General features: G+C 42.2%; 1 protein-coding gene across 2 annotated transcripts in view; it reads right to left on the bottom strand.

Moving 5' to 3' along the window:
* NTRK2 (neurotrophic receptor tyrosine kinase 2) overlaps nt 1–26,643 on the bottom strand; it is a 212,837-nt gene that overhangs the window by 130,736 nt on the left and 55,458 nt on the right. For both annotated transcript variants that reach the window (XM_068422140.1, XM_068422141.1), the window contains 2 exons: nt 24,232–24,332; nt 22,872–22,971 (listed from right to left, as the gene is read on the bottom strand). In XM_068422140.1, the coding sequence (XP_068278241.1) occupies nt 22,872–22,971; nt 24,232–24,332 (201 nt within the window). The remainder of the gene's footprint in view (nt 1–22,871; nt 22,972–24,231; nt 24,333–26,643) is intronic.

Genomic DNA, 26,643 nt, shown 5'->3' with positions numbered 1-26,643 from the left:
AATGCAACAACTTCTGTCCCCACTGCCACACAGCAGTGCACTGGCAGAAGTCTGTAGGCTGCATCTGCACAAAGGAATGCTCAGTGCTGTCAAAGACAGTGAGTTCACATGTGTACGAAGTTGGCTATTTTCAAAATATCTGTATGATTAGTTTCCCTTTAATTGCCTGTTTAGTTACCAATATTTATACCATCTAGAGATTAGAGATCTTCCTTAGAAATACCCTCTTTTTCAAGGACAATATGGTAACATTGACAAAGGTGAGAATTATTACTACTGGAATTAAATTCAGGTACCTTCTATAGTAATAGGAGACAAAACAAACACTGGAGTAACAGTCCTGCTTCTATGCTTAATGATTACTGAAATAATGTCACAAAATAAAATGCTAACAATTATCTTATACAAAGTGTATAGGTCGTTAAAAATTCTATTCTGCAAAATCACACTCAAAAGGAGATTATCCCTTTTGCCATGAACTCTGAAATAGAACAGTTCTGCTCATCATGGAAATTTACATTTTTGTATGCTAGCAAAAAACATACAATAAATTTTAAAAGATAACAGGTAAGGAACAAGCAAGCTAGGCAATGATAAGGACACTCATTTAAGTAAGAAAGAAAGAGACGAGCTGTGGATTACAATGACAGACTACACATGAAGGACAACGTGCAAACCTACACTTTTAACAAAGCCAGAAACCAATGCACCTTCAGTGTCAGTCCAAAACTGCACCATGACCACACAGTAAGTTTAGCAAGAAGCTGGTGATGGACAGCTTTACATCAGGAATTACATAGTGCTATACAGGAAGCAAAGAATCATTTGTAATGTTATCGTTCAGTTCACATTTTCACTCTACCATTGTCTATTCCATAAGATACAGGTAATGAACAATGAGGTGTTTCAGTGCCATATCTAAATGCCATATCCAAGGGCCTGTAAGACCTATGAATTAATTCTTCCTGATAAAACAGAAAAAGAAACTTCCAAATCAAAAGACCATTATTAAATATCTTGTTCCCTTCACATTTCAAACAGTGACAAACCTTCCCACTTCTGGTTAGGTAGTTGTGTTCAGTCCCATTGCTTTTCTGCAGACTTTACACAAAATCAAGGAGGAATAAAATGCAGTGGAACATTCCTCTATTAAAAAGTTCATAATCTTGGCTGTAACTACTAGAGCCACTTAACATCACAGAAGACCTGTAATGACTTTTAAAAAATAAGCTGCATACAACCCTATGCATAAGTCTGCAATTTACAGGCCAAGGGCAAAATTCTCCTCTTCCATGCACGCTACAAATGTATTATCTGCGGAGTCTATGACAGTGCTTATTCTGCACTGACTCCTATTTCAATCGGAGGTTTTCCAGTGCTGAAAAAGCAATAGGACACAGAAGCCAGGCTAGGGCAAAGAGGTTTGCTCTCACTGCTAGCTGAACCCTGCAGCACCCATCACCACGACACAACTAGCCACCCTTCTGATTTAACAGAGCTGATCCACAGTTCTAATCAGCTGCTTCTGTGTACACAATTATTTGCACATGGTGGGTGAGAGAGGCCTCATTTTTTCTGCATTCAGTATTTTAATTGTACATATTGCACACCCTGACATTCATTGTATTCCGTGAAATATCCAAAGAAAGTCTGGTTGCTGCTTGCATTTGTAACTGTATTCTTCATTGTGCTCACATCCAATCTTGTGACCACATGTGAACAGTGCAGATCAGATTATGCAAACCTTTGCCAACAGAGGTGTCCTGGCTAGGGGCCAGGCTGAGTGCCACTGCACAGAGCTTTGCAAAATAAGCTTTCTCATCTTCCTACCTTTTTCATCCTGTAGCGGCTGCGACGCTAGAAGCACATTTCTTGGCCCTGGCTGTCCAATTTTCAGTGCCACTGGTGTGGCCTTGGTTCATCCCAACTTGAAGTTTAAATATTTTATTTTTTTCTTTTTCTTTTTTTTTTCTTAAAAAGGTGTGCAGGAATTCATAACTATGTGGACTAAGTGAAGGGCACCGCAAAAGACAGGTGACTGCAGGCCACTTATTAGCTAAGAAGCAGAAAATTTCTCACAACAGAAGTACATATTTCTTCCTCTGGTCCCATGATATTATTTTGAAACATAAATACCTTCTGATATCAAATTCCACACTAAAAAACCAGCCTCACAACCACATAGTTCCACTGACTGCAGAAGCCTGATTTCAGGTTGGCAGAAGTCAGAGAGGAGGGAAAAGCCAGCTTCCCAAGCTTCTGCTCTGCTGTTACAGAGCTCAGAGCAGCTCCTGGCCCCAGTTACGGTGACTGGACTAGGTCTGGCAACCTTTGCAAGATACCTGTAAAGTATACATTCCCAATACTGGCCTGACCTAGAACAAACTCTTACACTGTTGTTCTGGGACACATCATCTGGCCTTTCTTTCACTTCATCAGAGTTCATCAGAGCTGATACTCTGCACGGCCCTTAGCCTTCCCCCCTCACTGTCTTTTCTCTTGCTTTCATCAGATAGGGTTACCTATTCATTCTTTTCTTCATTCACTTTCCCACTGATCTTTTTGCTCCTCTCCATGACATCAGGAGCCACCCTTTCAAAGCCAGGCTGGGACCTCCCCCACCCTCCCAGATGGACAAGAAATCACTACCCCTGTTTCTGCCATCCTTCCAGCTGACAGAAGTTAGTCCCACCTTCCTCATCGTAATTAAATATTGCATCTTCATTCTCAGCAACTCCTCCACAACTTTAGGCTCTTATTTCAATCTCCTCCCGCTCTTCTCTTTCTACTCATAATATAATCACTCCTTCCAGTACAAAACTGGAAAAGCGTGTGATTTTTGCCTTCTTTGGCTTGCCTTCCCCTAGTTATATGACAATGGTTTTTTCAACTATACTACAACCTTTTCCTTTTTTCTCCATCACAGTTTAAGAAATTCCCTACCTTCTCACCTCTTTAATTTTTTTAATACTTCATGGCTTCACGACTTATGATTCACCTTTTGGAATATGATTGTATCTCTGACTTATTTCTGTTGTTTAATTTCACTAAAAGTGCCTTCTCACTTGGACCCAAAGATCTTCCCTCCTAGTTTCTCTTATCTCTTTTTTGACTCCTCCCTCGCTCTTCTCTATCACCTCTCACTTAGTCCAACCTGCTCCCACAAGGAAGGCAGGGTTTGAGCTTGCCTTTTTTTAAAAAAAAGTAATCCCATCTGTCTCTCAAACTACTACCTTTATTTCTCACTGAGCTGAATGAATTGCAAGAGGTTCACCTGGTCTTATTTCTGGACTATCAGCCCTCTGGTTACGATCTCCCTGGTTTGCATTGAAGACCTTACTCAGTGTAGACCTGACCCATGACTATTGTTTCTACTACCCTTAGGTAACATACCATTCACCTTCTGTGCTAAGAGTTTTGCCTGACTCACAGTTTAGAGTTATTTGTTCAATCCAAACTGCCACACACTATGTTTCTTTATGAAAGTATCCTTGAATTCCTTACAGTCTGTCTCAGAAAGAAGAAAAGAAAACAAAATTTTCTTCACAAAGTAGAGGACAAGGTGATGCTAGTACAAGGAATCTTCAACCACCTCTACTGCTGCTGAAGACAGAAGAAAATTTACACAAAGAACTACAAAACATTATTTTGCAGAAAAGGAAAACCAAATCTGTTCAGTCTGGCTGCAGGAATCATGCAAAATCATGAAAAATTCACTTTTCTTATTTTCCATCTTTAAAACTGTAGACCTATTTTGCATGATTAGCAACCCCTTTTAGTGAAATTAAACAGAAATATGTCAGAGCTACAATCACATTTCAAAAGGTGAATCATAAGCCGTGAAGCCATGAAGTATTAAAAAAATTGTCATATTTGTTTTTTAGGTGACTAACTATGACTATACTGGACAAATAAAAATATTCAAACACCATAAAATTCTGTTAAACAAAGCTGAGAACTATTTTGAGTCACATCTAGGAAAATACTTATCTGCCTATAGCTGACAGGCTACACACCAAACCAGGAATGTGTAAGCATACATGAACATGAATGTATATGAACCCTTCAGTCTGTGTAAAAACGATTCACCTGTTCAGGCTAAGACCTCTGTTCATACCTCCTACTAGACACATGCAGTTTTCTTACTGGCATCAGCAAAATATTTTTGCTCTACCTTTTGTGCTTTCCACAAACACCAGCAATTCAGTGATACACATCTGAAGTGCAGCTAAGGGTACCCTCTGAAATTTCCGTTTGTATTGGGTTTGCATGGCAAGGTTTTGGTATTGAGGGGGCTACAGGGGTGATGTCTGTGAGAAGCTGCTAGAAGCTTCCCCTATGTCAGACAGAGCCAACGCCAGTCGGCTCCAAGATGGACCCGCTGCTGGTCTAGGCAAAGCCCATCAGCAACAGTGGTAGCTCCTCTGTGATAACATATTTAAGAAGGGGGAAAAAAAACAGCTGCGCAACAGCAACTGCCGCAGGAGAGAGGAGTGAGAATATGTGAGAGAAACAACGCTGCAGACACCAAGGTCAGTGAAGAAGGAGGGCGAGGCGGTGCTTCAGATGCTGTAGCAGAGATTCCCCTGCAGCCCATGGTGAAGACCATGGTGAGGCATGTTGTCCCCCTGCAGCCCATGGAGGACCACAGTGGAGGACATATCCACCTTCAGCCCACGGAGGACCCCATGCCAGAGCAAGTGGATGCCCAAAGGAGGCTGTGACCCTGTGCAGACCCCATGCTGGAGCAGGCTCCTGGCAGAACCTGTGCACCCATGGAGAGAGGAGCCCATGCTGGAGCAGTTTGTTCCTGAAGGACTGCACCCTGTGGAAGGGATCCATGCTGGAGCAGTTTGTGAAGAACTGCAGCCCGTGGGAAGGACTCACATTGGAGAAGTTCATGGAGGACTGTCTCCCATGGGAGGGAGCCCACACTGGATCAGATGAAGAATGTGAGGAGTCCTCCCCCTGAGGAGGAAGGAGTGACAAAGACAACGTGTGACGAAGTGACTGCAACCCCCATTCCCCGTCCCCGTGCACCACTGGGCAGGAGGAGGTAGAGAAAACCAGGAGTGAAGTTGTACCTGGGAAGAAGGGAGGCGTGTGGGGAAGATGTTTTAACATTCGGGTTTATTTCTCATTACCCTACTCTGACTTGATTGATAATAAACTAAACTGATTTGCCCAAGTTGAGTCTGCTTTGCCCATGATGGTAACTGCTGAGTGATCTCCCTGTCCTTATCTCAACTCACGAGCCTTTCGTTATATTTTCTCTCCCCTGTCCAGCTGAGGAGGGGGAGTGATGAAGCAGCTTTGGTGGGTACCTGGTGTCCAGCCAGGGTCAACCCACTACACAGTTCCTTAAACTCCCTCTTCTATAACCTTTAGGTGGCTAAGACTCACTTAGGAGAATTGGTCTTAGTCCATACCTTGTCCAGAGCAGGTTCAGGAGAGACCTTATTCGCTGGGGCTCTTTTCTGTTACCTTTTTTAAGTCTTGCCATGTTGGCTGGAAGCAACACTCTAGTAAAACACTGATATTTCATCCCCTATTTAAGAAGCTATCTGAAGAACCACTCTAAGACGTCTCCCCCATCCAGAGTCCAGTGTGTTACAGTGCCAAGGTTAATTGAGGAGCTAAAGGCCAAGATTAAGTTCTCTGGGAGATTTAGTTTCCCATGTTACTATAAAGATACTTTCCTAGATGCACATGGAAGCTGACACAGCCAACCGCAGGACCTCTGCCTGCTGCACTTCTCTCCCCAAAGAAATGCTAACCCCCATCAATCTAAATGAGTCCAATTCCCATCTACACTCATTTACCGGCAGGGTAGTATAATGGGGCCATTGTGTAAAAAAGAGTCAGGCTCACTGACCTTTTTTTTTTTTAATGAAGGATGCCATCAGCATACCAACATCTTTAGATACCAATCATCCATTCCATGCAGCCCACTTCCTCCTCCCCTTTCCAAAATCCGCGCCACTTAGCAAGGACACTACTTCAGTTTTAAACATTAACAAGACAGCTCTTTGACTAGGTAACAGTAATAAACACTGCATTCTGAAGTTTCCACTGTAGCCGAGGTTCTTTTTTTCCCCCCCTCACACTGAAGCAAAACAAACTGGTGACCAAGTTGTTGAACCGAAAGAAAACATTTCAATTAAAGTATTTCCATAATATTGCTCACTGTCCTGAATGCATTTTCAGGATTGTAAGAGAGGACAAAGTTTATCAGTTGTCAGCTGCAATGGAATGAGATGGAAGAAGACAGGGTATCTAACTAGCTAACTCTGAAGTATCTAATTAAAATTTAAGTAAACTTGGGAGTTAGGACAGTTGGAAGAAGCAGTGGGAAACTCTCAGAAGTTCTATGCTTTGTACTTGAAAGACAAGTAATAAATGAAAGGAATTAATTTAGTGTGCACAAAGTATGAGAGCTCAGTGGCAAAGAGATTGCTGTTCCAAGGCCAGCTGGTGTACACAACAGTGCACATCAACATCCTTTTTGTACGGGTAGTGGTCAGTGAGAATAGTGCTCAGCTTTATACTGTATGCAACCAAAGCACTTGTTTGTAGAAGCATAGCTTGTACTTAGCAAAAACATTGTCGTGAATGCTGGAAGCAAGTCAAAGTTTGTGAAATTACCATCACTGATGTACTTCAGCACTTAAATGCTAGGCAGTGACATTGTGAGTAATAGTGAATGTGTATTGTGGCATAAACGTTTTCCAAAGTACACAGATGCGTGGCAGCCAATTGCACAAGGACTGCAAACACGCAGTCGGAATTCTTCTCCTTTTGGCACCATGACGGTACGACTGTCAGCTCAGAGCTGCCACAGGCAACACCAGCACTGCGCTGCATTGCTGCTGTAGAAGGAAGGTACAGGAAGGCAGAATAAGACAGTCTCATCCTTCTCCCAGGAATATGAACTCCTCACAACTCAAATCTGGCACATTTGGGCCTGAACCATGCAATTGGACAGACGCTTCCAGTCTCTGCAGGAACACACAGACTTTGACTCAGGAACTGTCTGAATGCATCAAAGGGAAAAGCAGGGATTCAAACTATCCAAGTCTTTCCATGGCCCCAGGACAGTATGGTCCAACAGCCTGAAAGCATAAACACTCCTCAGTTTCTCTGTTGGTTTGCTATCATGCTCCTCTTGTGCATGCCCCAAGGCCTATAGCATATGCCACATGCAAGACCCCAGTATAGGCTGCTTAGACAAGAGGCAAAAGGAAGAATGTTTCCTCTGGTTCGCCTGCACTCATTCTAGATCATCTGGTGAACTGCACTCTAAATCAACTAAAGGAAATTCCAAACTATTACCTTGCTAAAATAAAGCCATGTGTACTTATTTTATACTCATTTACCAAAGCAACAGGGTGCTTAAGAGACAGAGAGAAGGAAACTTTCTCTCCCTTGTCAGCCTTCCCGTGTGCAGCAGGTGTAGAACGCAAGAACAGCCAGGTCGGTCCAACCAAATGAACATCTATTGCCCTGCCTCTGACAGGGCCCAAAAGTATCTGCCTGAGGGATCATGTAAGCACAGAGCAAGCGCGTAGCCACACTTAACCATAATACCTTTGCAGCCCAAAGATTTCATGTGCCAGACATGATGCCTTTGTGCTTAACAGCTCTATGGCTTAAACTTACAGCCTCTGGGCAGGGAACAGGCCCTGTGCCATTCACCTGGCTCACAATCTGCACCCACAGGGCACCTGGGGTTTACTGTGCCACTAGCAGGTTGCATGACGTCTGATAGCAGCTGAATAGCCTGCATTAATGTTTGCCTGGAGCATGCAGGGAGAGGTCATTGCAAAAGCTGCTGCAATGCACAGGCTTCAGGCACCCAGAGAAGCACTTACAATAGCTGCCTAGCTGGCAAGCTGGCACTCAGAAACACAGAAAATTAGAAGCACAGAAAAATTTAGCAAGAGAGGCTATCTACTGCTCTTCAAAGTGACTGAGGGCTGTGAGAACTCACGGGAAACCTCCAAGAGGGAGAAAGGGCAGAAATATTTAGCTAATGGCAGCCACAAACACAGAATTTGACTGTCAGTTTTAATTTGACCCTCAAGCGGCTAGAGCATGAGAGACATTCAACAAATGAGCAACTGCATCAGAGTCAGCTGAACACCTAAAACATGGGCTGCTCTTGGTATACATGCCCCCACATGCCATAGGAAAAGGACAGATAACAGTGCTGCTCTAGAGGCTGTGAAAGGGAACACTACCATGTTCCTCTCCACAAAAATTAAGGGATGTCAAGAAATTCTGGTTCAGACATTATTGTGCAAAAAGGAATATTTCTGTGAAGCACATTTCTGCTGCTGCCTATTCCTACAAATCACAGAAATGCAACTTTTTGAAAGGGGGTAAACATAGACAGATTAGGCCACAAACCTTTTTTGGAAGCCCTTGGGTAACGTATGTTTCAGGTGTGGTTACCAGCTCCTGTGCCTGAGTGCTCCCAGGTGAAGCAAAGGGTTATTGTAACTCAATTCACTGATTTTTAAGCAGTATTTCTCTCCAAGTTTGAATTACTCACAACATCTTCCAACCAGAGCTAAAGTTAAAATTTCTCCTATTTTACAAGACCATAGAGGGCACGTCTCCTTGTTGGGGCTGGCCCTGTCGAATGTGGAGGCAAATCCATAAGCAGTCCTCACAAGGTTATGAATGAACTCCTCCAGCTGCGGATGCTTCCGTGTACTCTCTGTGGGCAAGCTGTGGCAGTGCAGAGATTGTGCCCTGCTGTGCTGAAGTGCCACGACCGTAGGCTATCTTCTTCCCTCTTGTAACTCCATGAGGATGATGCATTTAAAATCCAAAATGGATCTGAGGGAAAAGGTCTGAGTTCTCATACATGCCAGATCATCCATCTGGCATTACTGTACCATCAACAGTCAGAGCGGGCAAGAACAAAAGAGACTGGTAGAGGGAGGAGGACCACAGTCAGACTGGCTGCCCAAACTGCCAGGAAGAAGCGAAGCTTTACAACAAATACTTTGTCATCTATCAGGGACACATGAAGGACTTTTTCGAAATACTTCTTGCATGTTTGCATTACTCCACTTTGTGCTCCATGGCATTCAGCTACACTGAGCAGCTGAAGAAACAGTGGCATTAACCTTCTACACTAAGAATAAAACTGACCTAGAATAAATAACAGTTACTAAATAGTTGTCCATTTTACTCCATCATAAAGGACCTTGTTACATTGTTCCCACCATTCCGCCTTTTTTAAGAAGCTCCAAAAAATCAAACAGAACAAAACAGAAAGATTCCCAACCCCACCTTAATTTTTAAAAAAAACATTTCAAGAAATAAGACTGATCTCATTTTGCTAGATCTGATTTCTCATTTCCATACTGGAAGTGTTATCAGTTCTTGCTGGTTTGCGGTACTGACAAAGTGAACAGCATTAAATGGGATAAAACAGGGCAGAGGACAAAAAAGAGAGAATGAGACACTCTTGTTTAAAAAGGCAATTCTGATTTTTATGTAGGATACAGAACAGGTGTTTGGAGAAAATAGGCTTTGATGGCAGCACAAAAAGTTACTTGGAAACAGACAAGACCATCCCCATTTCACCTCATCACTCATTTATGGGGAAAAAACGCATTATTTACAATATATTATTCTGATCCTTACATTGGATTATCATCCAGACTGAAGGCTAAATATAGCCCTAATGTTTTAAGTAAATACATGTGAAAGGCTAAAACAGTGGCCACTGTGAGGTAGAGAGGCACACTTGTATCGCACCAGTGAGGAAGTCCAGTGTCTCCAGGAAGAGAACAACTGAGAACACCTATGAGTCACTTGGAAAAGGTGTGTTCAGCTACCCATAAAGAAAACACCTTGGGGAATCATGGGTGGCAGTGGTGGGGCTGTGCCAACAGCTAATACACAAAGCTGCTCCCAGGTTGTAGATATCCTGGGAGACGACAAACATGCATCGGGGTGTGTGTGTGTGTGAAAAAAAGATATAAAAAGGACACATTCATTCAAATAAAACAATCTTATTTGAACTTTTGCCCAGAATTGAAACAAAACCTAAAGTGTTCCTTTTACTAGAAATTCAAGCAGCTTGGCTACCTTTTGTCTTATTTTTTCTTAATTCCTGTGAACTTTTGTACTTCCTCATTTCTTCCTAAGCAGCGACCGCATTGCTACAACAATGTCTTTACAGCACTTCTTGCTCATTCTGAAAGAAGGAACGCCATGAACCTGGCAAAAAATGTATTCTTGATGCTTTTTCCAAATACTCAAATCCAAAGAGTGTAATGCCGTGAGAGTACAAACAAAACAAAGGCATCTTCAAATGCATTTAAGGAAGCTGTTCATAAAAGGGTACTCTTGAGTGTTTTTGCAAAATCAGGCAAGAAAGAACAAGCAGTTTGCCTGATTTGGGGAAAGTTCAAATAAGCATCAGGAAACTTTAAAAATCATATTCAATCTCTGAGCAGTTTTTGTTTGTGTGGCTTTTTTAGGCACACACATTTGCCTGGAACATACTTAAATGAGTCTTCATTTTTTTTGTGATTCTGTCCATGCTAGTTTAAAAGACATGGCTCCACTGCAGGAAGCAGAACTACAAGAGCTGTGAGGAGAGCTACAGCACAGCACTCTGTGCCAGCCAGGCTCTGAGCCCATGGTGAATCTTCCCCTTTTGTGCAAAATTCAATACTGAATGCTTTTACAAGAATGAAAAAAAAAAGGGCACTCCAGCTGTACTAAGACCTGCTAACAGAATTGGTAAGTAGCTAACATAGCCAGGCATTTAAAAACAGAACTTTATGAAGTGGAGTAATTGTATTATTTACTATTCAGAACAAGCACAGGCTTTGTCTCAAGCTCAGGAAAAAAAGAATAAAAAAAAAAGGTTCAAAATTCAGAGCCATTAACAGAAATCAACGCGACTCAATCAGAGGAGGAATCTTACATCAGTCTTTGAAAGCCGAGGAACACAAATGGAAGGAAACTCACAGGAAATCTGACAGGTATCGTAAAAGGAGTGGAGCAAAGTCCTATGCAACATGTAATTGTAATCCCCTGTGGTGGTATTCAACTAAGACTCACATACTTGAGCCAAATAATTTCCCTTAAAAAGATGTCACTGTACTGTAAATAGGTGTGGTCTACTGCAACCTTTCAGTATTTCCCTGTCTTCACAATTAAGCCAGTACTCAAAGGCAACACAGAACACCTCAGAAAGTGTCTTTGTCCACATGCCCACCTTCATGTACCCCCTTTTTGTTCCTCTGCAGCATAAGTCAACAAGTCCAGTGACAGAACAAGCACCAATGGGCACAAACTGAAATAGAGGAAATTTAATTTAAACATAAGGGAAAAAAGGTGCACTGTAAGGGTGATTGAACACCACCACACGTTGCCCAGAAAGCTTGTAGAGTCTCCATTCTTGGAGATATTCAATCCTAGCTGGCCACAGCCCTCAACAACCTGCAGTAGCTACCCCTGCTTTGAGCAGGGGGTTGGACTAGGACTCTCAGAGTGCCTGCCAGCCTCAGCTGTTCTGTGGTGAGTCAGTAGAAGCTGGGCCAGCCTCCAGAAGCAACTTCTAACCGCCTCTACTGGCAGGCCCTTCTATATCAGCCTTTTTCCTAGCTGGAGATCATACAATGGACCGCACCTCTGCCAGGAATACCTTCTACCTATCTACTATTCATGTTCCCACCTATGCTGTTTAAGAACTGTTTTGTTTTTAGCATCTAGTTTTCTAGCATCATCTAGCCTCAACATTTCCTCAAACGGTGATCAAAACCAAGCACATATGTACTTTGTAGTAAATGGTGCTTAAAGCATTGGAGAACTGAGGCCATTCAAAAATAAATAAATAAATAACATAGGCCAACTCTGCTATTCTTTGCTCCTTTTCTTTCTTCTCATTCACTCCCCACAACGGAATACTTCTTCCAACCTCTGTGCCTGATCCCACTCTCATTACAGGTAAAAATTTAATTATTATGACCCACTTCCTCTCCCACTTCCCATTCCTCTCACCCTCTTATTTCCTCCTACGTCCAGTCTCATTTCTCTCTAAAATTCTCCATGGGCCGAACCACAATTTGCCCTCACAAACTAATGCATTCCAAAATCAGCATGACCGGGATATGGGCAAAAGTTTGTATAAGAGCAGGTAAGTGTTCACCCTTTGCACATTTGAAACTAAAGAGAAACTCTGGGCTCTGTAAAACAAAGACTTGTTAAGCAAATGTGGATGTAGACTCAACATGGGGTTGGGTCTCTGCAGTTTACACCTTTAAGACTGATTCTTCTCTTCTGCCACTACCTTGATCTAGGAGCTGTGCTATTCCTGTGAGCCTCAGCACCATATCAAGGCAGAGCCCTGGCAACTATGACTTTCTTCTCTCCTTGTTTCCACTTCACCCATTATTAGTTTCATTTCAGCCTCTTTCCATTTCGTCTCTAAGCTGTCCTCTACTCAGCATCTCCCTAGTTCTCCAATTCATCTCACTTCACACACATCATATATATGTGCACTCCTTCATCCCATCACCTGCTTGTATACCTCTTTTTGGGGGAGGAGGAGTTGAATACAACAGGTACTTGTTTACATTTGCTTTCCATGTATTTTTACTAGTAACAGACATGAGGCCTCAGATAATTTTCCTGTGTTAATAATATCCATCAGTATAGTAGTCTGAATCATGAAAAGCTCTCAAGTTAGTAACTCCTCTTCTGCCTCACTCATTACAACTGAGTTTGAATTTGGCAACCAAAGGAGATCATAGTCAAATGCACCATCTCATTATTAAAAATTCCTCAGCTTTGGATTTGAGATATATCCCCAAATTCTTCGTTACATGTGGGACATGTCGTCCACTGGCTTGTTCCTACTACAGAACCAGAGCTACATTCCCCTCTATATCTTGCACTTTAGGATCAGACTTAGGAAAATTTGTAGCAGAAAGAAACAGAAAGATGAGACCTAGAGACCAAATTTATATAAATAATAACAATGGAAAGCTAGAAATGCCTAACAGGATGTTCTGATAGGGTGACATGGCCCCAAAACAATGATTTAAGAGACACCTCTTTTCTTCTTTATTGGAACAGAAGGGAATGGTGGCTTAAATATTGTAAGATCTTTGTAAAATCCTTTACATAAAATTACTTTCATGGCTCAGTTCATGAGAACTCTCATTCTCTGAAGTACTTATAGCAATTTGTTTCTCCAGTGTAAGGTACTTAGAAGCATTAACAACTCTATCTTCCAAATGTTCATGTGGTAAGTAAATATTACTGCCCCCATTACACAAGTGATGCACCTGACACAATTTGTGTGATCTGCCCATGACTGCAGGGACTGGAATGCCAATGTCACACAATAAAAATAGCTTCTTGTGTGTAGTTCAGATCAGCAGTATCATCATTGCCTTTACATGTCTACTCACTAAAAATACTGTGGATTTGAGCACATTCATTTTTTTCTACATCTTATCTTACAACACTAACTCACATGAATTAATCCCTCTTTTATATTCTGCTCATTGACTAAATAATGAAATGTTCAAAAGACATTAAAGGATCGACGCCCACTGAATCAGCATTTGGGTAGGTACAACATGGCACAAAATCGCTTCTATAGGTACAAAGGAAACTCAAAAATTTCAGGATTTCAGTGACTTAATGAAGGTCAAGCACTAAGCGTGTTCCCAAGCTACAAACTGATCTTCTTAATTATCTGGCAAACAAGGCAAAATTGTCCAGGAAACCCTCACTGCAAACTTATTACAGACCAGTTTGAACATTAGATCATATTTGTCAAACTGCAGGTCTTTGCTGAATATGCAAAGCTTTTATTTTGTCCTTGGTTTAGAATTAAAGGGAGTAAAAGCTCTTCTATTCTAACTGCATTTCATTCTTCTCATAGTCTATGAGCAACACAACTGCTTAAGCAAGGCATGAAAATGCATGAGTTAACAATAAACAGAAACAGCTTTCCCTTTTCCCACATCAGTACTCCAAACCATTTGCTTAGAATCATCTAAACTCTTCAAAATCTGAACTCTTCAATCACCAATGTGAATGAAGCAGGGTTAGTTTTGAAGTCCTTTGTTATCATCCCCTCTCCCACAACAATGTGCAGTCAAGTAAAATGTATTAAAGCAGAGATTACAATGCTCATTTTCTATATGCTTACAGACAAATAAGACAGAAAAGATTTCTCCTGCTGGCCCTGAAGTTACATCCAAAAGAATATGCAAAAGCCTCAATAGATGTTCACAGTCAGACAGAATGCTAAAGCACTCCGCTCTTACCAGGACAGCACTGTATTTAAAGTCATGTAAATATGATTACTTGGGTAAACGAGGGTTAAAGACTTTAAGTCATCATGTATGCATTGTGTCAGAATGACAATATTGCTTTGCAAGGAGGCTTTTATCATGCAGTTGTACAGTGTTTCTTACCCAAACTAAAATACTGTAAGACAACTGAGAAATATGCTGCACCTGAAGACGAGTTCCAGGCTGCCCTCTCCTGTACTGTCTTTTAGACCAAAGCTCAAAATGTAACAAGAGTTTACAAACGAAAACAATATAGTGAATGACACACAGAGAAGAAAAAATATTCCATGACTATGAATGTGCTCCTGTTGGAATAATCAATGCTTTTAATTAAAAAGTTTTCAAGGAAATGCACAGCTCAGCACAACAGGTACAGAAATCACTTGAGAGAAAAAGCTATCAAGAAGTGGCAGAAAATCACAGAATCACACAGAATGTTAGGGATTGGAAGGGACCTCGAAAGATCATCTAGTCCAATCCCCCTGCTGGAGCAGGATTACCTAGACCATGTCACACAGGAATGCATCCAGGCGGGTTTTGAATGTCTCCAGAGAAGGAGACTCCACAACCTCTCTGGGCAGCCTGTTCCAGTGTTCAGTTACCCTCACTGTAAAGAAGTTTTTCCTCATATTTATGTGGAACCTCCTGTGTTCCAGCTTGCACCCATTGCCCCTTGTCCTGTCAAGGGATGTCACTGAGAAGAGCCTGGCTCCATCCTCATGACACTTGCCCTTTACATATTTATAAACATTAATTAGGTCACACCTCAATCTCCTCTTCTCCACGCTAAAGAGACCCAGCTCCCTCAGCCTCTCCTCATAAGGGAGATGTTCCACTCCCTTAATCATCTTTGTGGCTCTGTGCTGGACTCTCTCTAGCAGTTCCCTGTCCTTCTTGAACTGAGGGGCCCAGAATTGGACACAATATTCCAGATGAGGCCTCACCAGGGCAGAGTAGAGGGGGAGGAGAACCTCTCTTGACCTGCTAACCACACCCCTTCTAATACACCCCAGGATGCCATTGGCCTTCTTGGCCACAAGGGCACACTGCTGGCTCATGGTCATCCTGCTGTCCACTAGCACCCGCAGGTCCCTTTCCCCTACGCTGCTCTCCAACAGGTCTGCCCCCAACTTGTACTGGTACATGGGGTTGTTCTTGCCCAGGTGCAGGACTCTACACTTGCCCTTGTTATATTTTATTGACTTTCTCCCCGCCCAACTCTCCAGCCTGTCTAGGTCTCTATGAATGGCTGCGCAGCCTTCCGTTGTGTCAGCCACTCCTCCCAGTTTGGTGTCATCAGTGAACTTGCTGACAGTGCACTCTATTCCCTCATCCAAGTCATTAATGAATATATTGAATAGTACTGGTCCCAGTACCGACCCTTGAGGGACTCCACTAGATACAGGCCTCCAACTGGACTCTGTCCCATTGACCACCGCTCTCTGGCTTCTTTCCTTCAGCCAGTTCACAATCCACCTCACTACCCGATCATCCAGACCACACTTCCTCAGTTTAGCTGCGAGGATGCTGTGGGAGACTGTGTCAAACGCTTTACTGAAATCAAGATAGACCACATCCACTGCTTTATCATCATCTATCCACCGGGTTATGTCCTCATAAAAGGCTATCAAGTTGGTTAAGCATGACTTCCCCTTGGTGAAGCCACGTAGACTGCCCCTAATGATCCCCCTATCCTTGATTCGCCTAGAGACAGCACCAAGGACAACTTGTTCCATTACCTTTCCAGGGATGGAGGTGAGGCTGACTGGTCTGTAGTTACCCGGGTCCTCCTTCTTGCCCTTTTTGAAGATGAAGTGACATTTGCTTTCCTCCAGTCCTCAGGCACCTCTCCCGTTGCCTACGACTTAGCAAAGATGATGGAGAGTGGCCTAGCAATAACTTCCACCAGCTCCCTCAGCACCCGCGGGTGCATCCCATCAGGGCCCATAGATTTATGGACGTCCAGATTGCTTAATTGGTCCCTGACCCAGTCCTCATCAACAAAGACAGACTCCTCCTCTATCCTGACTTCTTCTGGGGCCTCAGGGGTCCGGGGCTCCTCAGGACAGCCTCCAGCAGTATAGACAGAGGCAAAGAAGGCATTCAGTAACTTCGCCTTCTTTTTATCCTCTGTTTCCAGGGCACCCACCTCATTCATCAGTGGGCCTACATTGCCTCTAGTGTTGGTTTTACCTGCAATGTATTTGAAGAAGCCCTTTCTGTTGTCCTTGACCTCTCTTGCAAGGTTTAATTCCAAGGAGGCCTTAGCTTTCCTAGTTGCCTCCCTACATCCTCTGACAACAGACTTATATTCCTCCCAAGTGGCCAGCTCCTCCTTCCATGATCTGTACACCCTCTTTTTCCACTTGAGTTTGCCCAGCAGTTCCCTGTTTAACCATGCAGGTCTCCTGGTACCCTTTCTTGACTTCCTACCTGTTGGGATGCTCTGATCTTGAGCTCGGAAGAAGCAGTCCTTGAATGCTAACCAACTATCTTGGGCCCCCTTACCTTCTAGTACCCTGTCCCATGGGATTTCCCCTAGCAATTGCTTGAAAAGGCCAAAGTTGGCCCTAGTGTAGTCCAAAATACCTGTTTTGACTTTGGCAGGCAAAATCCATGGGTGTGTTCATAACTTTTAATCAACTTGGTGAAAGAGCACAGCATCTTGACTGGTATTTCGAACTTACACTCAAAAATGATTACAATAGCTAGCAAGGGCTTGAAGGACAGGTAGTATTTTGGGGTGTTTGTCCTAAAAGGGACACTGTTTTCTTTCTTTAATCAACGCACACGATCTCATTACCTGATCAGAGAAAGACAAATTTCTGTATCCTGAACTGCACAGACTTGAAAGGCCATGAAAGGGGCAAAGCATTCCTAGTCAGCACTTATGTTTAGACATGGTAGGTAGTTCAGATAGCACTTGAGGAAAGAGAAGCACCTTTCAAAGCCTGACACCCAAGTCCACAGACACGAAAAAGATAGCTGGCACTGCCTAAGTATGATGAAAATTTCAGACTTAGTTTGTTCTCTTACCTTTGCACTACTGTACACAGCTCAAAGCACTGACAGAAATTTCACGAAAACATTCAGAAAAACCCCTCTCACCACAAAGGGATTAAGTAGACATATGTTTCCCTCTACTTCTGTCAGACTCTATTTGTTAGCTTCTTAAAAGACAGAAGGCACTGCTTTGGAGAGGAGTGGGTTCTCTCTCCTTTCTGGTTTTGGTAAAACCTATAGAACCCCATTTATCTCTACAGTAAAGCAGCTGTGATAATAGTCTTGTCCCTAACCACCACTTCCAGCTTTCCCAGCAAGCAAGGAGCACTAAGGCTATTGCCTTGTTGCTGGAATAGGAACACCCTGTGCTAAAATTTACCATAGTTTAAATCAGCAAAAATGTTTCAATCCTTTTAACTGAATTATGCTATTTCAAACTTTATCCACTGATTTATCTGCCATCAGTTTCCTCCATACTTCTATTTATGCTTGGCGGCATGCTGATATTTTAACATTTGCAAACTACATTGCAACTAGTTGTTTATTTACATCTATTTTTCAACACAGAAGGTAGAATAAAACACGACTAGAATTATTCTTCCACAGATCCTCTCAGGGAGTTCACAAACCTTCGCCTGCCCTCTCCACTCCAGTTTCCTTGTTATTTTGCAGTTTCATAAGCTGGTTAGATGGAGTCAGAAATACACACAAAATGATAAGAGCTGTCTTGGCAGCCTTCAGTGAATTCCCACCAGAAGCACTTTCACATACTTCAGGAAGCAAGCAAGCCAAGGTATTTTGTAAAAGAAACCCACAAATCTTAAATAATACATTTAAGAAATTAACTGATGCTTTCACCATTTATGCTGCAGCATCTTGCAAAGGTGTAAATACCTTAGCTCCAGATTCAAGCAATCAAAAGCAGCTTTTCACACAAAGCTGTTATCAACAGAACCTGTATAAGAAGGTGCTTAAAATGTACACAAGCAGAGAAATTGAGAGAATTACATTTCATCAGTTACTCTGATGAATTTTTCAATGTAAGTCTGGAGGTCTAGCACAACATTAGAATTTATTCACAGAGCAGAAAGAGCAGTTATTTTTTTTTGTACTAACTCTCTTTTAAGTCTCTTCTAGCACAGATAATAGACCAGTTCTGTACTAATCCTGTTCCTGAAGTTAATCATCAGAACCTGCTATTTCCCCTATCTCTAAAAGACAGAGTGAAAAGAAGCAAGGCAAGAATTAAAACAATTGCCTTGCATGGTGCAACCCAACTTCAACAAGAATCCAGAACTTCACAAACAAAATGGTTTTGTTTCGTTACTGGTGGTGAACGAGCATTTTGCTCAGCCTCATGTGAAAAAACACTCTATTACTACAATTTGGAAAGGTAACTGAGTGAAATGAACCTATCCCAAGTTGTACCCTCACCTTAGATACACAAAATGAAGAGAGAAGCCAAAAGATAGGGTAAGTTATTTTTATACAGCTCTTCCACAGATCTTAAAAGATTGATCAGTACTGCCAAAGTACTGGAAGCTCCCAGAGGACCTGGTGCTCCCTATCACATAAACTGCACTCTTTTCTGCTCAGTACAGTAGTGGAAAGAAGACAACGGGGGCATGTGAGCTCTGTGGCAGCCTCTGCGGCTCTTCAGCATGTGCAGTGCTTCCAGGTACAGGCAGCTCTGACACAGCATACCTCAGACACAACCACCCGACTCCACATCTCTCTCTGGGGACTCTATCACTGTCAGTTCCACACTCCAACCATGCTCAAGCTCTTTAAGTGCAGAAGGACTCAGCCAGGACACAGTCTGAGAAGTGGGCAGACGATGCCCGTGTAAAAGATGGGATAAACTGGCATTTTAAAATATGAGGGATAAAACAATGTCTTCAAGAAGCTGCAGATGCCTGCTGTGAACCCAAATGGGGTGAAAATTTCATCCCTTACACAAAGACGCTTCCTACAGGGGACACGGTGCTGATTGCCTATTTGCACATTTCTTTTTCTGATTTTCAGTGAAACAGTTTTACCCTCTTAGTACAAGGTTACATGAAAAATACCATTGAGTGCCAGTTTGACTGCTCCAGTTACTGAGTGATTATTTTGATTTTTTCCAAACTTCTTGCTGAAGAAGGGTGGGGAGACATGAGAGGGTGTCCGAGGTGACCATGTTGTGTTCTCACAAAATAACAGAAAAATGAAGCACAGCCTTTTGAACGTTTCCGCCTGATGTAACCCAAGAAGTGCCTTGTTATGAATGCAAAATATTAACTAATATTTTGCGGAAGATGTGAAAAGAAGATTTTTTTATCTTGTTTTATAAATATTTTCAATGGCAACCTGGCTATTTTATTCCCTCCCACCTCCCTACTAAGACTGTTCATTAAACCATCAATTATAATACGATGTCTGTACGCTAAGTTGGGACTAATTTTGCTGTCACTGAATTCAATGGCAAACGACACAAGTTCACAAGTAGCTAACTTGATCCTTTATTCAGAATTTCCAAGATACACATTTTACATGTATCGTACTGGTCAATACTGATTGCAAAAAATTTCTCTTCACCTTTGCCTTATTTTCCTCATGCTCAATAACCTCAGATTGTTTATCTTCATATATGAATTCTCAATATATACTTATGCTGCAGGCTTTTCAGAGCAGGTAATATTTTATTATTAGTCTGGTTATTACATATCAATATGGTGTTCTAATCTCAAGTCTTTAAATATTGCTTTAATATATATTCAATAATACTGATAATGATAAATTGAGAGAGTGTTTCTGGGACTTTGGACTATGGATAGATCCAGACTGTGAAGCTCAGGTGTGAATGCAAACTCCGTTATGAGGAGAGGCTGAGGGAGCTGGGTCTCTTTTAGCTTAGAGAAGAGGAGATTGAGGGGTGACCTCATTAATGTTTATAAATATGTAAAGGGCAAGTGTCATGAGGATGGAGCCAGGCTCTTCTCAGTGACATCCCTTGACAGGACAAGGGGCAATGGGTGCAAGCTGGAACACAGGAGGTTCCACATAAATATGAGGAAAAACTTCTTTACAGTGAGGGTAACCGAACACTGGAATAGGCTGCCCAGAGAGGTTGTGGAGTCTCCTTCTCTGGAGACATTCAAAACCCGCCTGGACGCGTTCCTGTGTGACATGGTCTAGGCAATCCTGCTCCGGCAGGGGGATTGGACTAGATGATCTTTCGAGGTCCCTTCCAATCCCTAACATTCTGTGTGATTCTGTGATTCTGTGAAAAGTTGTACCTGAAGATACCAAAAAACAACCACCATGTAAGGAGCTTCCTGGAAGGTAACTTAACATGTTACCACACAAAATACAACTTTGTGCATTCTCCCTCAGGGAAGAGTTTACTTCCTAGTTCCCCCAATAATGCGTGTTGAAATATTTAATGCAAATTTTGAAAAATCTAACAAGAATTCAGCTTTAAAGAGCTAACATCAGACATTTCTCATCATTGCTCTCATTTAGCATCCACTTACTTCAGCTCTCTAAATGCAATAGAAAGCTTCAGACACAAATAAAATTTACGCTGAACTGTTGTTCAGTTGCAGAAAGTTTTTTCTAGTCTTTGGCCAAAACTCTGCAGCTCTATCCTGACAGCTCCATGCCACTATTCAGGATATCTCACAATGACTGTCCTCTTTTAATGCTACCTCAAAGAGAAGAGACTCTGTCCTATCAGAAGGAGGTGACAGAAAAGGTTACCAACCCAGCAAGCTAATCTGCACCAACTACACTGCTGCTCTGCTCAAATCTCATTTGTTCCAGGAACTCTCCTCTAAACAGAATATAGAAACACAAAATATACAGTAGATATCTCTGAGAAGAGCGCTCATCAAGAGCAAGTAAGAGTTACCAAGATACACATCCATGTGGTACTATGTCATAAGCACAGCTGAGAGGAAGAGTATGTGGGTAACAGGAGCTTACCAAAAGATTACTTACCACTCTCTCCAGAGACCCTCAACTACACATCTTAAGCTCATCTCCTTTAGCACAGCACCTCCACAGCACCTTCTAGTCCTCCCAACAACAGAACAAGTGTTTTTTTCTTTTTTTTTAAATACAGTTTCACCTACAGCACCACACACAGAGATGATATCAGTAAAATAATATGGTAATGGAGTTGTTGCAGGTACCTCTGTGTTACACATACCTCCATCTGGCTGTAAAATAAATTAATAAATGGAAGAGCTGAGATTTACCGCTTCCACAGGGACATGAGCAGTTGCCACTCTCTCCAGTTGCTACTTCCCAAGATACAAACAGAAGCTCAAATGCATCTGTCAGAAAGCACCAGTATGACAGGATTCACTGCAAATGCACCTTCCGCTGTTGTCATTGTTTCCTCTTGAATCTATCACCTTAATGTGACATTTCACAGAATCACAGAATCAACCAGGTTGGAAGAGACCTCTGGGATCATCGAGTCCAACCGTTGCCCTTACACCACCCTGTCAACTAGACCATAGCACTAAGTGCCATGTCCAGTCTTTTCTTAAACACATCCAGAGATGGTGACTCCACCACCTCCCTGGCCAGCCCATTCCAATGTCTAATAACCCTTTCTGTAAAGAAATTCTTCCTAATGTCCAACCTGAACCTCCCCTGGCGAAGCTTGAGGCTGTGTCCTCTTGTCCTATTGCTAGTTGCCCGGGAGAAGAGGCCAACTCCCACTTCACTACAACATCCCTTCAGGTAGTTGTAGACTGCAATAAGGTCACCTCGGAGCCTTCTCTTCTCCAGGCTAAACAACCCCAGCTCCCTCAGCCATTCCTCATAGGACAGACCCTCCAGACCCTTCACCAGCTTGGTCGCCCTCCTCTGGACTCGCTCCAACACCTCAACATATTTCTTGAAGTGCGGGGCCCACAACTGGACACAGTACTCAAGATGCGGCCTCGCCAGTGCCAAGTACAGAGGGACGATCACTTCCCTAGACCGGCTGGCTACACTATTCCTAATAGAGGTCAGGATGCCACTGGCCTTCTTGGCCACCTGGGCACACTGCTGGCTCATGTTTAGCCGGCTGTTGATCAGCACCCCCAGGTCTCTTTCCACCGGGCCGCTTTCTAACCACTCTTCACACCATTTGTAGTATGGTGTGAAGTACCTCTTACATACAGCACAGATTCTCATCAAATTGTTGTAATTAACCTCATATCAGAATAAATTTCATTTCTTATCTTCTTCCTACCTACACTGACTCAAGTAATATTTTACTCCAGGAAGTGTTGCAGGGGGCTTTGCAGCAGAAGGGAGAGAGATGGGATTTGTCATAAGAGAGAAAGAGATATAGAAGAGTTTGATCCAAAATTCTACATTCTGTCTACATCTGTCTCTGCCCTTACTTACCTGATGGAAAAACAAAACAGTAAATGTGATGACACTTAATCTAGTTACTTTGACCGCTCTCAGTGCAGAAGCCTACAGTATCAGCTCATACAACCCACAACAGTTATGGAAGGTATAAAAACCAACCCCGCTTACCTTTCATCCCAAACTTAGAGTGTCTTCCAAACTTCAGAATAATGAGCATTATCACTAAGCCAGTGCACACCAATGCTGCAATTCCCACCACAACATACACCTAAAAAAAGAGGAGACAAACAGATCTGCTTGTTTTGTTCTCATGAACCACCTTCAAAGACATTCAGCATACATTCAGATTAACCCAGTTAGGTAAAGAGATTGATTTCAACTGGGAAACATTTGCACCCAGATCAAGGAGTACAGAAAACAGTCACTTGTTGAGGTTTCTTCTGTCCTTAAGAGAACAGAAATTCAGACACGTCTGAGAACAACTTTTTCAACATCCTACACATTCAGCGCAGGTGGGAGGGAGTGCACATCACCCCTTTCCTTTCCAGCAGAGTAGCATGTTAGAAGAAAACACATAGGAAAAGCATACAGCAAAAGAATTTTTACTGTGAGGGTGGTTGAACACTGATACAGATTGCCCAGAGTGGCTGTGGTGTCTCCATCCCTGGAGATACCAAAACCACAGTGGACAGAACCCTGAGCAACCATGCTGGCCGCACTTTAAGCAGGGGGGATTAGACCAGAGGATTTTAAGAGGTCCCTTCCAACCTCAGCCGTTCAATGATTCTGTTATCAGACATGATAAGACTGTCTGGGATCCTCCCAATTTTTTAGCACAGTGTCCCAACTCACAGTCCGCTCTCCACACAGCTGCTCTCCACTACCTGCTGCTTTACGGAGTCACTGATGCAGGGAGGCTGCAATATCCACCAGGCTGGACACCCACTACTGGTTTCCAACAATTCAGTTCAGGAGACCATAAGAGGCAAGGCAGCAAAGGAGGAAGCCCACCAATTCAGCTACTTATACTAAAATTTACTGCAAATTATTCGATCAAAAACCTACATGAAGTCATGTTTTAAAAACATGCAATTAGAATTTGAAAGTTCACTGCAGCACATCCTCTCTGTAAGGAGGAGCTGATTCCACAACCAGAATTCAAACAACAATCTTCAAATTACCTTGGATGTCTTTGTTTTGTAAATAAACAGTTCCTTTCCTTGGCTAAAATTAGAAGCAAAGTCTTAGGCTAAAAAGTTACAGTTAGTTGTTTAGAAATGCATGAAACAAAATAACTAGCAATTTTATTTAGACTGAGAAGTGATTCACTCTTTCAAAAAATGGGGGTAGGGCAAGAGCGGGGAGCACTGATTTTCTTTTTTTTCCTTTTTTTCTGAGTTTTGATCACAACACAGTAATAGCTCCAGTGTTCTGGTAGCTTGGGTCCTATTAAAATCTCCGCAGTTTCGTGAGTTGTATAGCCAGGAAGTCCGCCAAGACTACAGATCAGGAAACAGTATATACTTACAGTGATGCTATCTTCATTTTCTTTGTTGGAAACATCCGTAGAAGTGATTTGATTACTGTTATTTGTGGTGTCTCCGAGATCATTAGGCGTGGTTTCGTACTCTTAGAAAGGGAAAAAAAGGTTGCTTTTATAATTTCATAACCTTAGAGGGGAAAGGGTTGTCTTTATTATTTCTGCTCTGTAAGATGGTAAGGCCACTAACAACTCTTGGGACTCTGAGCTCTTTGGAAACAATATAATAATTGCTAATGTAGCTGGAACATTTTGGGGGGGATCCCTGTGGCAGATAATTGAACAAATGTGTTGTGATTGATAAACTTTAGAAGAGAAGTGATCTATACCATAATGTGTATCTCTACTGGAAAAAACTAGAGTTAAATACGAACTCCATCCATAAAGCTATTTTTATGTGCTTCTGACTTCCCATTAAAAATGAAAGACTGCCCTCTACACTGAACTTCTCCAGCCTTGTATTCAGCCAAATATAGGACAGTCTTAGAAATTAGCTTGGAGACTTTTGTTTAGCTGAGAAGAACTTGGCAGATGGGTTTTTAACTACTTTATGATGATAAAATGTGAAATAGCTGCTTTTCTTTGTTTAAAAAATAATAAAAAATACTGTTGTGTGCACAGAGGTTACAGTCTAGAATCATAATCTGGCATACAGGTAAACTTTTAAAAAATTAGGTGCCTGAGATGGTATGAAGAAATTTGGTTTAACAAAATAACCCCACTGACAGGTCTGCAGGGGTGAATCCAGAACCACCAAAAAGAGTGGGCATGGCTTAATTATTTTAAAATGAAACACAAATATTTACAGTCCATGATTTCCTGTTAAAACTATTCAAATGAGACAAAAAGAATTAAATAATATACATATGAACTTAGAGAAACATGCATTAAAATAAAAAATGCATGTTTTATGATTACATCTGGAAATATACATAACATTTCAATTTTATGACTGTCATGTGTGCAAATGAAAGAAACAAACAAGGGCAATAACTGCATCTATTACAAAATGCACCTCCAGCATTGCAATTTAAATTTGCAAGGAACTGTGTATTTCTCTACACATTTCGATTAAAATCAGTGCCATAAGCCTACAGATGAAATTTTAACTGTGAAACTGAAAAAATAGAGTGCAGAGGCATAGCTCTCACTAACAACAGAGGCAGGAACTCTCACAACTACAGAGCTGCTGCTGAGCAAGGGCAGGGAGGGCCTGCGTCTCAGTAGAGTTTATCTTCTTTAGCTCCCAAGGCCATTTTGGAGAGCTCAGCTGGCGAAGATAGCAACAAGCTGCACTGGGCTTTTGATCTTCATGCATGTATGAACACATTTGCTTTCTGCAAAGCACTTGGCAGGCTGCAGATTTTTTGGTATTTGAAGCTACGCAGCTACCTCTGGCACCAGTGCTACAGTCAGTACAGTCAGGTTATCTAATCAGTTCACATAGTCTGTTTTGGCTCTACACCATGCATGCTGAAGGATCGGACTCTTTCAAGCCAAAATACATGTTAAGTATACAGAGCTTTCATAAGAAACAAAATTTAATTTCCTGGTCTTTTACCGTTTGAATTCTTCGACACAGCACTGCATCTCTATGCCTATAGCTTCCTATGCAGCAAGGTTAGAACAGCAGCGAGACGCAAACGAACAGCACTCCATACTCTGAGCAACACAAACCCTGCCTGCATGGTTCACCTGCCCAAGCAGCCTGGACATTCTGACAAGGTGCTGTGTAGACCATGCATCACTGTGACTACACACTTTGCCACAGCAAAGGAGGAGACTTCTGCTTCAATCATTTGCAGGCAAAGACTGCTTTTAACAAGTATCTCAGCCTACAAGATTGTGCTTCCTTTACAATTAGCTGGGAAATTCTTCTCAAAGATAGTGTTGACCAACCCTGCATTTATGGTAGCTTTATAAGACCAATATATAAAACAAATATTTAGAGCCTTCGCTGCTCTGGCTCTTTAACACGAACTTTCAAGAGGGAAATTTTTTGTTCTTAATTTTACCTGTAAACAGCAGTGGGCAAAAGCCGATGCTATTTTCAGTTCTGTTTATGCTCATGTCTGTATTAAACTACTGGAAATCACAGCCTGAAGGACTAGTAAGAACTATGCAGAGTGTTTCAGGTCTGGTCTGTAAATCCTCTGAATGCACGTTTATATTAAAATGGGCAAGAGCTAAAGTAGGCCACGTCAGTACACTGGTGTTGCGTTGCCATTCTCCGCTGTACAACTGTGAAGCGCCTGCATTTGAACTAGTGCCAGATCTTCGAAGCCTCTTTAAATGGGTGAGCCAGGCAAGGAAAACACGTGCAACAGCTATCCAGCCAAAACCAGGCGATTCTGAGTTAAACAAATTCCTGTTCATTTCACTATGAAATCCTGACACAGA

The sequence above is a fragment of the Nyctibius grandis genome, chromosome Z, assembly GCF_013368605.1.
Source record: "Nyctibius grandis isolate bNycGra1 chromosome Z, bNycGra1.pri, whole genome shotgun sequence".
NCBI lineage: Eukaryota > Metazoa > Chordata > Aves > Nyctibiiformes > Nyctibiidae > Nyctibius > Nyctibius grandis.
The sequence above is the reverse complement of the archived record's forward strand: the minus strand, read 5'-3'. Positions and strand labels throughout refer to the sequence as shown.